Genomic DNA, 16,041 nt, shown 5'->3' with positions numbered 1-16,041 from the left:
GCAGGCACCTTACCCCACTATTTCCCGGGCAGCAGTTTAACTGCTTAGCACACCCCTCAGTCATCCCACCTGCCAAAAACCTCCTCTGGTACCTTAACAAGGCAAGCTGAGCCGAATCAGAGAGAGCAGCCACATGGAACCAAGAGTCCAAGTACCAGACAAGATCACAGCTATGGTACAGGACCCTTCTAAAGTCAATAAATCAATCCTCAAATCACAACCAGGTCATCCAATGATCACACATCAAGTCTAAAGTGACACGAAAGCAATCTGTTCTGCAGACTAGGCTCAACAGGGTCTGTAGCCAAGCACAACACTATCTACCACTGAGACAAAGACCTCTCTCCCAACACAGCTTAAAAGAGAGAGCAATTTCTCCAGGCTGAGCTTAAATAGGGTCATGGCCCATGGGTGGTAGTCAGGGGGTGGAGAAGTTTCAGGTGAGGCAAATTGGGATCATTAAGGTGAATTGGTGCCCTCAGAGCACAGACACTAAAAGAGATGTTACTTTTCATTTTGCAGCATGGAGTTAGGCACGTGTCATTGCTGTATGAAGTCTGTTATGCTGGGAAAAAGTATATGCTGCATCTGACAGGGCCTCACTCATTGGTAGAGAGAAGAGGCAGTAGAAGGATCCAACCCCAGAAGAATGTCACCTTTGATGAAATTTCAGGTAATAAAGGCAACTGTCTGGGAACAGTAGAGACAAAGGACTGTCCCTCTTGAAAAAACATTGTCATTTAAGTGCAAATCTGTATTTCAAGAGAGTGATGCCAGGCTTAAACATGCACATCCATCTTGTAAAAATGGTTGTTGATTTGTGAGTCATCTATTTCAGGGTATTTCACTAGATGTTCCTTAATGGTGTCTGAAATTCCGAAATTTATTGCTGCACTCAGCTCCTGTCCATATGCTTCCAGTAACAGCTAGACATTTACTGCTCAGGTGCAATTCCTGTTTCTGCAATAACTTTTGCATAACATTTGGCTCCTGAAATTGCTTCTATTCCTACACCTGTTAGAGCCTGTGTTCTCCGCACAGACCTAGGTGAGCATACCATCCAACTTAGAGTCATAGAATCCTAGAATGGTTTGGGTTGGAAAGGACCTTAAAGATTATCTAGTTCCACCCCCCCTGCCATGGGCAGGGACACCTTCCACCAGATCAGGTTGCTCAAAGCCCCGTCCAACCTGGCCTGGAACACTTCCCTTCTAACCCAAACCTTTCTAGGATTCTATGATTCTACAGAATGTCCTAAAGACACTCCTATTTATCTACAGCTTTTTAGATGATTGACCAGCCTCTCATTGCTGACTGCTTCCATCATCCAGCAGCCCACGGTTTCCTGTGGCAAGGATTGCTGTCTGCAAGCATGGCACATTTCCCCAGCGCAGCATGCATTGTTGAAGCTGGGACAACTTTATCCCAGAGGCTGAATCTGCATTTCCAGTGGGCAGCTTGTTCAGATTCTTCGCTTGTAAGGACATGTGTACTGGCTAGAAGCAAGGTATCACCTGCAGTTCTGAGAATGACAGTTTCAGACAGATCAAATTCCAAACTCAGACACACCCTTTGAACAACCATGCAGGGAAGAATCTTTCCAGAATTTCAGCATCTCCTAAACAGCTATTGACTTGTTTATGTTGCCTTACACAGGGTCAGGCAGAGCTCATATTCCAAATCAGATAGTGATTTTCTACACCATGTTCCATATGCCTCCATTCTCATCTGGCTTTGTTTTTCTAAAGCACTTCTAGACCAGAAAGACATTCAGATGTCCTCAATTATGAGATCAAATTTTAGCCTTGTTAATTCCCATGAAACCTAGTGTAGGTTGTAAATGTGTTAGCCAAGCACTGAGAGAAGGTTTAGCCATTCAGAGTTGGAGACACTATTGTTTCATCTAGCACCACTGAAATTCCACCGCCTCTGCCGTCAAGCTGACACATAACTGCCTCCCATAGCACGCAGTGCTCACTGTGCTCTAGGATCCTACTCAGAAGGGTTTGGGCCTTGGCTATCTGAATGAGAAGAAAAACGTGATCCTTACAATCTGGTGTTCAGGAGAAGAATATGAATATGACACGGTAAGTATATAAATGTGTTTACTTTTGGTAAAATATGCTAGACAACTGAACGCCCAAAGGGGTTATTTGGTACTGTAATAGAAAAGCACCATCATGGAAGGACAGCAGCGATCTGGAGCAAGCAGTTGCAGGGTCTGTGGGGTGATTTTCAGCAAGATGATTGAGCAGAGTTGAGGAGTGTCTCAGTGTCAGAGGGTGAACTTTCTTAGAGAGAAGTGAGGAGCCATGGAGGTCTCTTCAAACTGCCAAACCCAAGGCAGAACCTCACTGAGTCAGCCTAATCTGTTTTGCTTTGCACTTTCTCTTTTGCAGTGCTCTCTGTGCTCATGTGAGATTTTCAAGAGCAAATTAATAAATAAATGCCACCGATGCTTATAGAACGCCTGCTCTACTGTCTGCTTAGATATCTAATGTAGTACAAAAATTAAAAAGTTAGTTCTCTCTCTGAAGAATTTTTATGATGTGCTGCAGGGATGTTACTTGCTTATGCAGTCAATATCCATTATGGAAATGTTTTTAAATCTTAGAACTGCTAGCTTCCTAGCAGTTTGATGTATCACTCAAGTTATTTGTGCTTAGCAGCATACAATGAAGAACTGTCCGTCACTCAGAGCCACTGGGACACAATGTAAAGAATGTCTGCACTGCGCAGAGACTGTGAGCAAAGGAGCGTGGGCTGCTCAGGCACAGAGGCAGGCTGCAATTGCTGTGCATTCACCCCATGCCCACCGGCTTCTGATTCCTCACTTCATAATCACAGAGCAAAACCAAGAGTACTGTTTCTCATGCTATTCCTTTTCAACCTGAGCACTTTTATTGTACAAAGAGTTACATATGTAAGGATAACTGCAACTTATTTCAGTGTGCTTTGTTGCAGTGACAAACCATGTCCTCGTCTGTACAGGAGAAGCTCTGGTGTGCAATGGCTCTTTAAGGAACTCTGATTTTCTTGTAGAGTGGATGTTAGAATAAATGAGGTAGCATCAGTGCAAATGTGCTCTTCATACTGCTCATCTGGCCACCTGATGTGAGCACACATTACAGCTGATCTCTTCCTAGATGACTTGTGGTTCAGTCTCCCAGGTCTTCTAATGATGCTATGTACACTAAAAGGTTATTTTCCTTCAGGATTGGTGGAGTTTTATAATTTTATGCCATCAAGAAACTTGGTCCAGTAAATTGAAGTAATGTAAAATATGGTGGAGGTCTCACATAGCTTTGTATCACGCATGCTTTACTAAAATTGTTTAATCTTGTTTCCACATCCTCTCTTGTCTTTACCATTTTCTTGAAGTCTGTAAATTCTAGCAACACTGGCTAGCATAGGTTATAATTCTTTCTTAACGTGACTTCCATTTGGTGCCCCAAAGCAGAGTATTGTGTGAAAAAAATGTATGTTCTCTTGGCAAGTGTGAAAAGAATGCCATCTGGAAATCTGGGCTACTCTTTTTAACCACTAAAGTGTTTACGCAGACAATAGCAAGGTATTTACATGAGTGCTTTTTAGCTCATAACCAGCCTAGCATTATGCTAATTTAACATTAGAAGGTTTTTGCTTCATAATTATGACTCAGCATGAAGTATGAAGCAGGAATATTTATCTTAATGTAGTAGTGTATTCATAGAATTATAGAATGGTTTAGGTTGGAAGAGATCTTTAAAGGCATTTTGGTAGTACACTATATAATAGTGACACTCCTCAAGTGCAGTTCAGACTTTTTTTTCAAATGTATCTTGCAGTTTATACACAAAAAAAAAATTGCTGCCAAGCTCTTCTCCAGAAATTGCACATGCTCAGAGCATTTCAGGACCTGGAACTGGGTAAATTTTCAGAAGATTAAATTCTGAGGAAAAAAAGATAGTATCTTTGAGAGTCTGACTGGTAGGGCAGCGTACACTGACAGCATGACAGTAAGCAGCCTCCTGGATCCCCTTGAATTCAGTAACATGCAGGAACATTCAACGGGGCTTAGGACAGTGCTACAGACCATACGCTCGAGATACTTAATCATGTCATTACACAGTGCAGTATACTGCAGCAAAATCAAGAAATAATCTCTGATTTGCATTGTGTTCATTAGAAATTAAACACAGGCTGATTACCGATAGCCTCTTTTGTATAAGGTTTATGTATTTACCATGTGACTCTAGGACTGATCTTCAGTAAATCCAAGACATTTCCCGTTTCTTTGCTGAGTTTGTGGAGATAACATAGACTCTTTTATATATATATGTCTGTGATGCAAAATACATCGGAATTAGGGTTATTGCTGAAGATTGCTTTATGATTTGGAACATTCAAGGATGAGGAGAATGAAGAAAATCTGGGCAGAATAATTCTCCCCTCTCAAGTAGTCATACAATACTTTGCAAATCAAATCTTCCCATTTGTGCACAATCAAAAGGCAAGTGTAGAAGTAACAGAAAAAATTACTGGTGGTTTTGCAAGGGTAGTTTGAACTGCAGCAAGTGGGTACACCTTCACAGAAATGATGGTAGCAGCTTTGAGTCAGAATTTAGATCTGAAGCTTCCCCATATCTCTAGTTTAGAACTAGTATGACCATTTGATTGTGGAGAGTACTAGACTGCTATTTTTAAAAAGAATAGAAAATAGGAGACAGTCCACATTGTGACTCAACTGCCTTAAGTAATTAAAGAAATTGTAGTCAAGTGCTACAGTCACATGACCCTCAACTGACCATTACAGAGGAGTGACCTGAGCATAAAACGATCCTATATTACAAATAGGAGGAAAGATAAAGGATGTTTTTTGGTGAGAATGTGAGAGCTCTTGATTGTAACTATCAAAAGAAAGGCAAACTAGGGGTTTTGTATCTTGAAGATAGAAGAGCAGAGATAGAGAGTGACATGTAGAAAGAAATCTGAGGAAGTGATGGCTTATGGAAAACTTCAGATTTGAAGAAAATCTGAGTGTGCAAACCTTGAGTGTGGAGGAGTTAGGGCTTGTAAGTGCTGTGTAAATTGGCTGGGTGTGGTGAGGTTGTGATTTTACTCCCAATTGAGCTCTAATGGGAGTGAGAAATTGTATGACTGAGACAGGGCAGTTCCTTCTGGTTCTGCCCTTTACACTATTCTGTAGCTCCAGGCAATGATAATCCTTGTATGGCTTTATAACGTTCTATAATATCAAACGGGTGACCTAATGGGTGTGTTTGATCAATGCTAAGCCATGATGCATGACTAATGGTGTTTCAGATGCTTAGGTAAGACTTGCCCCTCTAACAGTGGCTCACAAGGACAAAGACAGTGATATCTGCAAGCTTTCTGTGCAGGCAAAGGTCAGTACCTGAGAAGTTCCAGGTCTTCAGATGATGTCAAAAACCATAGCCTTTAGCATATGTGCTACTCAGAGCATCAGCTCTGGTTCTTCTCTATTCCCTAAAAACTTGTGGCCCCCCAAAATTCACAAATTGGTCTGCGTGTAAGGGATTATGGCCTGTGATAGCTTCTAAGGCATTGTAGTGTATGTGGGCATTGCATATTTAATTATCTCAGCTAATTGTCTGTTTTCTAGTTTCTGTATTCCATACTTATCAGTTGTGTCTGCAAAACATGTCCTGGCATACAAGTATTGCTGCTGGCACATTGGTGTGATGACAGAAAGTAATCTTGGTAAAGAATGGGAGGCTCTTTGCAGGGTAAATCAAATTGCTTTAAATTCCTTGATTTGTTGCTGTTGTCATGCAATCCTTCTGGTAGTGTTTGCAATTACAAAGGAGAGAATTGATCACTTCTTTTATATTAACCTCAGATATTGTCAATTGAGGCTCTACCTTTGCATTTCAGTAGCTGGGCTCAGAAAGTCCAAGCAGAATTTTTGGGTTTGGAGTTAACGATTTGAAGTTGTCCAGAAACAGCTGTTTGCAAACAATATTAGGGATTTACCTTCTCATTATAAAGCAGAGAAATCTGTTGTGAGCTCATGTGTACCCTGTTGTGTTTATCAAAATGCTTCTGCTGAAGTCCAGCATGCATGTATGATCTTGCCATGGCCACCCTGCTTATTATGATAGTGTGCTACAAAAATAGAACAGGAATCTCTTAGTTTTTCCTGTTTGAGATGTTTTTCTAGCTTCAGCGGTCTGTTAATGATTTGAGGTGAAGTTATTAAACAGTTGAACTCCAACATCCAATTATTTATTAACTTAAAATTATTTGAATATTAATCATGCGAGGAGCTATAAATGTAACATAGCCTTCAAGACTCAAGGATCATCACATTCCCTGACTGTTTTAAAGAAATCATTACCCTTTCATTTAAGGGGTGAAATAGTATAACCAAGTTGTGGCTTGCTCTTAGATTTCCAGAGCATATAAGCTATGTTTTTTTAATAAGGATGAAAAAATAATGCTCTTAATACATTGATTATTTACTTTCCTATGGAAGGAATAGAAGCATTCTCTTTCTTGGAGTTTACAGTAAACTAATTCCTGCTAGGTGGCCCTAAGACCTCCTTTTTTATTCTTTTCCCCCTGTGATACTTACTCCTAGTCTGTACTGACCAGTCTCACCAAAGTACTTAGTAGGTAATTGGGTATGAGTCAGTGAGATCAGAACTAAGCCATTTGTAGCAGTAGTTCAAGTGTGAGAGTGAAAACTAGAAGCAAACCTGAGCCATGTTGTCCAAGCCAATATAAAAATCAACACACCTCATTTAACTGGAAATGAGAACTGTAGTCCTTTATTACAGTTGGGTTTTGACTGCTTCATTGTACTAATTTCTTACTGAGACACCTTTACATGAGTAAGTAATTTACGAATTGGGTTGTCAAAACTTGGGTGTAAACTTAAAGCTATCCCTAAAACCTTAAAATTAATCTTAAAAAAAAACCCAAACAAAACAAAGAAAACCTTAAAAATTGGTAGTCAGGACAAAGCTTGAGTTACACTGAAGGGTTAACATCCCATTGCCCTGTTGTAAGCTAATAATGGGGTCTTCAGTTCTAAAAATACTTGGATACCAACAGCTTTACAGTGTGAGTGTCCAGCAGGGTGATATACTTGTCAGAAACAGATAATTTGACCTTATCTTGGTTTAGAGACGAAGGCTGTGCTTCCTCTCTGATCCAAGAGCATCAGGCAGAGTGTTCAAGTGTCTGAGGCTGTGACAGGAAAAATCAAACCTCCAATTTTAAACAAGTTGGGAAGTTGTATGGATTTGCCTTAAACAATTACAGAAGAGACGGAGCAGCTCCAGAGGCTGAGGTAAAGCTCCAAGCCCACCGTAGCATGGAGCTTCTATGCTGTTGTGAACTGAGCAGAAATGTCCTGTGTTCACTCCTTCCTGTGTTTTGAGAGACTTCTTAATGTAATATGTACCAATTAATTCCTTACTTAACTATTTTTCAGGTGCAGAGCTGTAAACTGTAATCCCAAATATCAAGTATATTGTGCTGTGTGTACAGCAGTGAGTCTAGCTCTTGAGGAGTACACCAGAGCATAATGATATGATCAGGAGTCAAATATTTATGGTCTGTACTCCCTTTCCCTAACAGAAAATTATATAAGGCAGAAGTAACTTGACACAAATCACAGTGCAATAAGATGTGTATTCAGGCAAATTCAGGCTCAGTATTTTTCATGTTCTTCTCTCTGTGGCCCAATAACTTCCAGTTTTTGGCTTGATCCTATGAATGAATTGCTTGCTATAAATGGATGGGCAAAGAGTAGGAACTTGGAAGGTCTGTGTGGGTTCAAATATTTTTTACAGCTGAAACATCTGCTTATATGATTAGCTGCTGAGCAATTAAGCTAAACAGTAATGCTTTCTGTTACAGACACAACCCTTGCCCAACAATTTATATTCATAAGGCTATTATACAGTTAAGCAAAAAATTGAATATACAGCTGTATGTGATTAAGCGATTGATCTGTTTTGTCACAACTTCTGTCATGATGCTATAAATCTATACATCTGTACTTAGGTACGATCTGATTGTATGTATTGATGATTCCACCAAACACTAAAGATTGGCATATATGTGGAGGAGCAAAAATTACTTTATCCTATGAATTAGAAACCAGACAAGAGGTTAAAGCGTAAGAGTGCTTCCAGCGCAGGATGTTGCAGGGTGTGCCCTGTCAGCAAATGATTACCAAGTCAGCAGGTTGCCTCTCATTATAAAGTTAGTGATTAAAGCGTTAACTGGAGCCTCCCGTAGGTGTAACTATGACTAAGGGAGCGCTCCTGTCAGCCGTTTGGAGGAAGGAAAGTGGGTAGGTAAATATTCCCGACATGCACTGAGGTGCGGGGAGTGTCCTGGCTTTCCAGCACTCCCAGTTTGCTAAGCAAAACAGTAATTAACAGCTCTGTGGGTTCCATGAAGTACCCGAAGTAGCTGTCAGCCAGTGCAATGCTGTCATGCCTCTTCTAGGGCTCAGTGAAAGGTATGTGAAACTCCTCCTCTGCTTCTCCTTCTCTGATCGTATGCACAGGTAAGTGAAATGTAAAGCTGGAGCTGTTCTTCTGCCTGCTGTGTAACCTGCAGTGTCGGTGGGAAACAAGGTCCTTCGCAGTCACCCAGAGCTCGAGTCAGATTCCTTTTGGGTAATCAGGGTGCCCGAGGGAGGGAGAAATGTTGGGTCAGAAATTCTCGCCAAAGAAGTTCCTAGATCTCGAGGTGTCTTGCGTGAGTCAGAGTTGTGATTAAAACGGGCAGGTAATAGGTAGTGCTGCTGCTCGGTGTGTACGTGGGCAAAAGCCTTCATTGCCCTTCGCTCAATCGGTGGTGTGATTGAAAAGGTTACATCAGTGACCTTGTCTGTTCTTTTTGGCGGGTAAAAGCAATCTTTCCTAAGCAACCTGAAATAGAAAGTAACTTCTCTTCATTACAATGGATTACTTAGTGTTTGAAATAGATGTGGTGCAAGCCTTGCTCTATCATGGTCGTGTGAAAGGGAGGGAGCTTGTGTATCTCTTTGTGATTCAAAGTTAAGGAGCTCTATTCACAGATAAATACCAACTTTTGGTTTCAGTAATTGAAGCCCACTCTGAACCTCCCTGAGCAGAGGGTTACACTCTGTTTTGTATTCTAGTAGTGCTGTTACTGCTCCCTGCTGTAGCAGTGAATATTTAAAAGAAAGTGTAAAGAAGCCTGCAAGATAAAACCCCCCTTGTTTTCAGTGGGGAAAATACAAATGTTTGGAGTAAGTACTTTCTTCTGATTAGACTTTTGCTTTGGTGATGAGGACATCTAGCAAAAGTAAAGTAAAAACAAAACTAACATGAAGGTTTATGTAACTAGAGCGTGTGACTAGGTAAAGACTAGTAAAATTACTTGGCTGATACTGAATATCTTATGTATGTGAATAATATTCTAAACTCATTTTTATAGAAACAGATAATGGTCCAAAATTTTGCTAAATACCAGACACTTGTGAGTTTAAAAAATGACTTGGGTATATGTGCTGCTGTGCCTATAGTGCATAGCTCTTTGTGCTGTACAAAATAGAGGATGTATATGCTGTTGATAGCTAAGTTAATGGACAGCTGAGCCTTGTGGTTCCTAAAGAAGAAACTAAGAAAGTTCACTCCATCCTAACTTCCTGTGGTTTTGGAACAGCTTTAGGAAGCACTGGGTCAAAATACCTGGTAATCTTTAGGGAATTTTGAGTTTTTAGTTTTTCTTAACACTGGTAGGAGCTCAGTGTTGCACATTGCTTGCTCTGCAGTCCCCATCTTGATACAAGGGCGCGCCAAAAAGTACATTCAGGCTGTTAACACAGAAATGAAAATGCTGCTTTGCTATTCCTGATTGGCTCAACTCTGGATGCCGGGTGTCCCTCTCCTTCCAGCCCTCCTCTACAGCTGCTTCCTTTTATCCTTGTGTAAAAGTCGGTGTGGCTGTTTGCTCTTACCTTTGCTTTGTCATTCTTCTACTGTCTTCTTCCTGTGCTGTCCCCTTAAGCAAATAACTTAAAGATCACTGCACTTAATAAAATTAAACAAGTCCTTTCATCTGCCTCTCCACTAACATTTTGACTTTCTTGGAAAAAAAATGTTCTGGGATTGTGCAGTGGTCTTTACCTTTCCTTTTCCCAGACTTCTCCAATAGTTGCAGTCTCCCTCTAGAGGTGCTCATTTTGCATCTGCTGCATTTCTCATTTACTCCTGCCTCCCTTCTGTTTCTTTTCTTTCCTTCCAAAAGTATTTTAGGCTTCAGTCAGTATTCCTTTGAGCATTAAGTTTCTTATTAGTTTTCAGGCCAGGAGGTTAGTCCAGACAAGGTCCTACTTTCAAGGTCTTACCTATCTGAGGGAATTGTGAGGTTCTAGTCCAGTTTAATGTCATGATGGAGATGCTTGTCTTACACCAAGCAAGTCAGGCGACAGCTTTGAATAGATGGCCAAACTGTATATTGTTGGAAGAGCTAGAAAATTAGCGTGTTCTTGTTAGTTCAAATCAAAGGGAACAATGGAAAAAACACATTTAATTTCTCTTTGCTTCCTCAAAAGAACTACAGGGAAATGACATGGAACATAATAAAATACCAAGAGGTGATAAAAAATGTGGCAGCTTTGTGGGTTTATTGAGTGCCAGTGTAAATATACTGTCATTTGTGGTGTCAAGTAATTGTGCTAAGGAAGTCATTGTGTGTTCTCAACCCACAGATTTTGGGGTTAACTAAAAATAAAGGCCACAAGATGCATGTAGCCAAAATGTGCTTATGGGAAGGGTACATGGAGAAGTGTTCTATTTCTAGAGTGAACTGAAGGTGTGGAAATGTTTTGTACAAGCCATACTGATCACATAACTGAGGAAAATGTAATGAGCGTTTTCTGTGCTTCTGCACCAGCCAGCTATAGGCGAAAAGTCCAGTCTTTGTCCAAGCTAACTGGCCAGCAAGGGAGAGAAAATGGGGAGGCAACTGGTGACAAATCGTTCCCATCACCAACTATGCTTCCCATTTGTTTAATTGTAAGCATTTTAATGGCATCCATCTGATTTAAGGCATGCTCAAGGCTTTTAAGGCAAATAATTTACTGAGAGCCATTCTCTGTGTACCAGAACAGGTAGTTTGGTGATATCATTTTATTGTGTAAAGATCACTTCTCTCAGTCTGTAGAGATCAGCTTTTTCTTTCATGTGAATCATTTTAAGAACAAATTCTATGGAAAAGAACGCAACCATGAGCAATGAAGCGATGCTAGAGCTTGCTAGAGTTATTGCTCTAAGTTTAATAGTGGTGACTTGGCTATCTGCTCTTTTTAACGTGTTGTTTCCTGACAGATGGGAGAAAGCTTAAATGTATATCCAGTTATTCAAGTGCCAGTGTACATAAACTCCTCTGCATCTTTTAAAATTGTTTTGAAATTACACTGGCATAGGCATTTGATTTAGTTAGAGGTATTAGTAAATCACATAAAATGAGATTTCAAGGTGTGGCCAATGGTTACTGAACTCACTTCAGAGGCAAAGAAACAACACTATTATACCAGCATACAGCAATCTCTTTCTTGTATACAAACTCATGTCTGTACAGACATCCCTGGGCTTATTTGGCTTTCAGGTATGTTTTTGCCTTGATGGATGTCACCCAAAGGACAGTGGGTATGTGAGATCCTTCCTGCTCTTTTCAGTGAGCTTCTGGTCAGGTGCTGGTAGAAACCCCAGCTGCTTGCATAAAGCTAATTTTGATAGTGCACTCTGGTTTTAGAGGTTGTGAAATAACTATGTGTTTTGTAGGGTGAAGGTAATGTATTTTTATGCATAGCTTCTCGTTTTTCCACATATATTTTTTTTTTAGAATTCATTCATCTGTGACTGTGGAAACTTTATGTAACTTCTTCTGAAAAAGCAGCTTTGGTGTAGTGTAGGATCATTTGTACAGAAGCTAGTCACTTACTCTCTAGCTAGCCATGGTCCTTCCAAGCTTGAACTTCTTTTTTTGAATTTCTTTTCTGAAGGCTACTTGTCATTAGTATTGTAGACAATAAATGACTTTTCAGATGTCTTTGTGTAGGCTCTGTCCTATGCAGTCTAACATCAGACTCGAGTCAATCTCCTGGCATAACATCAAGTGCTGTTAAGCAAATTCCTCTGTCATCACGCCCAAATAAGAGAGAAATAAAAGTGGAATGATCAACTTTCAATGTAGTCTTTGGAGATTTTATTCCTTTCAGTGTGATTAGTTTTTTTGCCACATTTGTGTGGTGCCACTTCTTGGGCTGAGACTAATTTTTTTTTTCAGTGGAGTATCAGTTGTCAATCTTGAGTCTCTGAGTTTCTTCAGTTACTTTCCTCATTCTGCCTCTTCTTCTAGTACCTGAGGGGGAACGAAAGCAGCCATGATTCTGTAATTAAGCTTGTTGAACAATGCATTGTTGGAGTCTCATGGATCTGGCTTGTTGCCTACACAACGTGCTGGAATCACTACTCAGAGATCTGTAAACTATATTGCTACATCACTTTAATTATAGCCTTGTTCTCTCTTTAATATCTTAGCTGCTTTCTTTGTGTGCTGTGGGACACTGCCAGTGATCAACAATTCCACTTGTCTTGTTTTACAAACCTGGTTAAGGGTGGTTTGCTGAGTCACTCTTTTTTTGGTGACCCTGGGCAATGCTCTATCCATAATTAACAAATGAATCCTAACCAGTAAATCTGTTGCAGTCTCAGTCTACTAGCAAGTGAAGCATAATCAGGGAGTTGTAGAGTAGTCCTAAAACTTCTCGAGAAAGTCCTGATATATGTGTTACTTCGGATTTAAGGCACCATGATATACTTGGTGGGAATGGCTTATGACTTTTTTTAGTAGAAATGGAAAATATTTTGGTATTAAGGCTAAGTACAAAGTAGTCAAAATGTAGTATAGTTAGCTCTTAGCTTGAGTGACCAAGCCTGTTTCACTTGGCAAACTAGGGCTTTGTTGTTGTGCTTACCATTTAGTCTTTCTTAGTGGCATTAGTGCATATAATTAATTGTTAACCTTTCGTTTAGATTCATCTCTTCTGAATAAATGAAGAAAGTGACTATGAAAGCACAGCATCTACCTTATGTTTCCATCAATGAGGAGAAGTTCATAACCAGGTAAATTGTTTTTAAAATGCCCAAACCCAAACATTTAATGACTTCGTTGCTTTCTTTCAAGTTACTCTCTGTATATTCATTAACAGGGGATCCTAGAGAACGAACCTGTAGCAGCAGCAATTCCTACAACTTGCTGTGAAGTGTCTACAGAACAGTTACCCTTTATATGGATTTCAGGGAACAGAGCATTAAACCTTTTGATCTGTGGATTTTGTTCATTAGGTAGAACAGCACTTTTAGAGGATACTGAAATAAAATTCCAAATAAGGGAAGAAGACTTGCCTGTCTTTGAAGTCATTTGGAATTGAACAGGAGTTCCAGTGTTTAACTGGAGCTCTACTTGTTTGAGACATGGGGTTTGGTCTGTAGCCCCTGATGTCAGGGTTTCTTTGCAGAAAGACCTATTGGGCTGCCAGATTTATTCTGTGGCGAGTGAAAGTGGTTCTTTACCTATTTGTAAAAAGCCTGGAATTGCACCCAAACTGTATTTCATACGATGCTTTTTCACAGTTAAATTTGGCTGGTAGGAATTTTTCCTGATGCTGCCATAAACCCTGAACTACCAATGTATAGTTCCATCCCTTTTTTAGGGGATTAATCTTTCCCTTGTTGACCAGAGCACAGGAGCTAGAAGAGGGAGTTCCTTTCTTACTTCATTTCCACCACTCTAGATCTTCCAGTGGGAAGAAGCTAACTGTAAACACACCCAAGGATGGCACCTGTCATAGAATTTCTCAAGCACTAAAAAGTATTTACATCTGAGTGCTGATGGTTAGATATGTGACACGAGCAGTGCTGTTGATTTCTCCCTTTTTAAGGAAGGTTGTCAGAGCTTTGCCCAAAGCACACAGTCAATGACTGCATTCCTCCCCCTCTCCTAAAGAGTTGTTCCTTTTATATTGTTACTAATTTGGGACATAGTGCTTTTGTGTCAGAGGTAATTAATCTGTGTGAACTTTCATATACTTGGCATACAAAAGCATTTGAAAATGTATCAGATGAACCGATGTCTCTGGGTTTTTAGTCGCTTATGTATTTGTCTGTTCAAGAGGTAAAATGTGGATCCTGGTCAATCCTGCTTTTACAATCATGGTTTAAAGTGCTCTTCAAGTTTCTTTGCCTTGTGAAAAAACAAATAAGTATTTCAAGAATCAGTAACCTATTCCATATGCACTCAAACTTTTTTCCAATGCAATTTCCAGATTACAGTCCCTCATATATACCTTGAATCTGCTGTTACATTACTCCTCTTCCAGTTGTATCATGCAAATCTTGCTGATGTGGCAAGCCTGCTGTTTGGGAATTGCACAACACCTGGATCAAGAGGCTGACCAAAGCATGTGGGATTATTTGGCTGACTGAACTATTGTGTCTTGAAGCACAACGGTCATAAATATCAATGGGTAAATGCGTAGGGCTTGGGGGAGAAGAGGACACAGGTGAATTTTTCTGGGTTAGTGTTTCAAGTAAACACAGTCTGGGCTCTGTTGTGGTTTACCACTAGGGCACTTGACCTTACAGCTCTCTTATGTCCTGCCCTTGTTACTGAAGAAAGTGGTGAATCTGCAGTATTTGTTACCTTTTTTGGGGGGTTGTCTCTAAGTCGTTCTACCAGTTACTTAGCTTTGGCTTTCATTAACGGCTGCATTTGGCCGTTGTCACAAAGCTGTGCTATAAGGAACGGTTTTGCAACACAACAGAGCTGCCAATTTTCTGGCAGTATAACTCTAAAGAGATGACCATGTGCCTTTTGGTTAGCGCAGTCTTTGGGCCTTTGTGGTGAGGATGTGTTACAGTAAGACTCATTCTGGAAGTAGTACGCTGGTGCATGTGTTATTCCTTTCTGGGACTGAAAGAAGTAAGGAAAGCTTTTCTTGTCTAATGTCTCCACTACACAAGGACAAACAAGTCAGTGTGAGCTGCTGTTAAATCTCTCCCTCAGGGCTTTTCTAATCACTTGTGTGGTTCGTCACTGTTGGTTGCACTAATTCAAGACTGAAACCTGAAAGATTTATTTGTGCAAACTTCTGTGGAAGTTAATGGGGCATTCTTCTAGACAAGGCAAGAAACCAAGTAAGTCTTCACAGCTTGTTCTGAGAAACAGAATCTACCTTGGAGATAACCCTTACCACATCTCTCGGTGCTTTTAGCCTATGATCTTATTTGCCTTTGCAGCCAACATGGACTAAGAGTAATAGATGGGCCTCTGAGTGTGATCCAAGTCCTTATTTATTCCTAATCTGTCTTCAGGGAACAGATCTCCCCAGCTGTCTACCAGGAAAGAGCTTGCAAAATAACAGCTGACAATACAATGATTGCCAATGTATTAGGTTGCAAAGTATGAAAAGACTCATGTTTTAAGCACCTCACAAGCAGGACCAGTAGGTCTATCACATCTGTCAAACAAAACTACTTCTCTCCTATTTGCATGTTAATCTTACATAGCATCTGGATTTTGCCCGTGTATGAGGCAAAGACGTGCTTAATCTTGCTTACCTTTAGCCAGCGTGATCAAAACTTCAGTTGTGTCTGATTCATATTGAAGTCAATTAAAACTTTCCCTTTCAGTGGGATGACCTGAATACAAACCCTCATAGCTCATGGGACACAAAGAACCTCTAATGAGCTATTCCAACACAATGGAGAGAAAGGCTTTCCCCACCTGTATTTCTAGGATTTAACAGCAAATTGACTTGAAGTAAATGTTGAAGATGCTGGTTTGGAACCTAGCACTCTGTTGATAAAGCCACTTAAAAATTGGGGGTGGGGGGGTACTCATGTTCTGGGATGTGGGTGTGTTGTGACTGTTACAGGAAAACAAATGTTAAAAATTCCACTGAAACTATTCATGCCAGTGTTTTCAGCACCCCAAGGCTGTAGTGTAAAGTTCTTCTCTAAATCT

At 40.3% G+C, this 16,041-nt stretch overlaps 1 protein-coding gene across 4 annotated transcripts in view; it reads left to right on the top strand.

Annotated features, from left to right (window-relative positions):
* Nucleotides 1-1,934: 1,934 nt before the first annotated feature.
* Nucleotides 1,935-16,041, top strand: part of RASSF6 (Ras association domain family member 6) — a 26,340-nt gene continuing 12,233 nt past the window's right edge. Inside the window, exons 1-2 of one of the 4 annotated variants that reach the window (XM_026847716.1) lie at nt 1,935-2,087; nt 13,050-13,139. In XM_026847716.1, coding sequence (XP_026703517.1) covers nt 13,069-13,139 — 71 coding nt within the window. In that variant the 5' untranslated portion in view covers nt 1,935-2,087; nt 13,050-13,068. Of the gene's footprint in view, nt 2,088-8,387; nt 8,546-13,049; nt 13,140-16,041 lie in introns of those variants that run through there. The other 3 variants (XM_026847718.1, XM_026847717.1, XM_026847719.1) reach the window with 3 other exon arrangements.

The sequence above is a fragment of the Athene cunicularia genome (genome assembly GCF_003259725.1).
Source record: "Athene cunicularia isolate RWA chromosome 4 unlocalized genomic scaffold, athCun1 chr4_part2, whole genome shotgun sequence".
Lineage (NCBI taxonomy): Eukaryota > Metazoa > Chordata > Aves > Strigiformes > Strigidae > Athene > Athene cunicularia.
The sequence above is the reverse complement of the archived record's forward strand: the minus strand, read 5'-3'. Positions and strand labels throughout refer to the sequence as shown.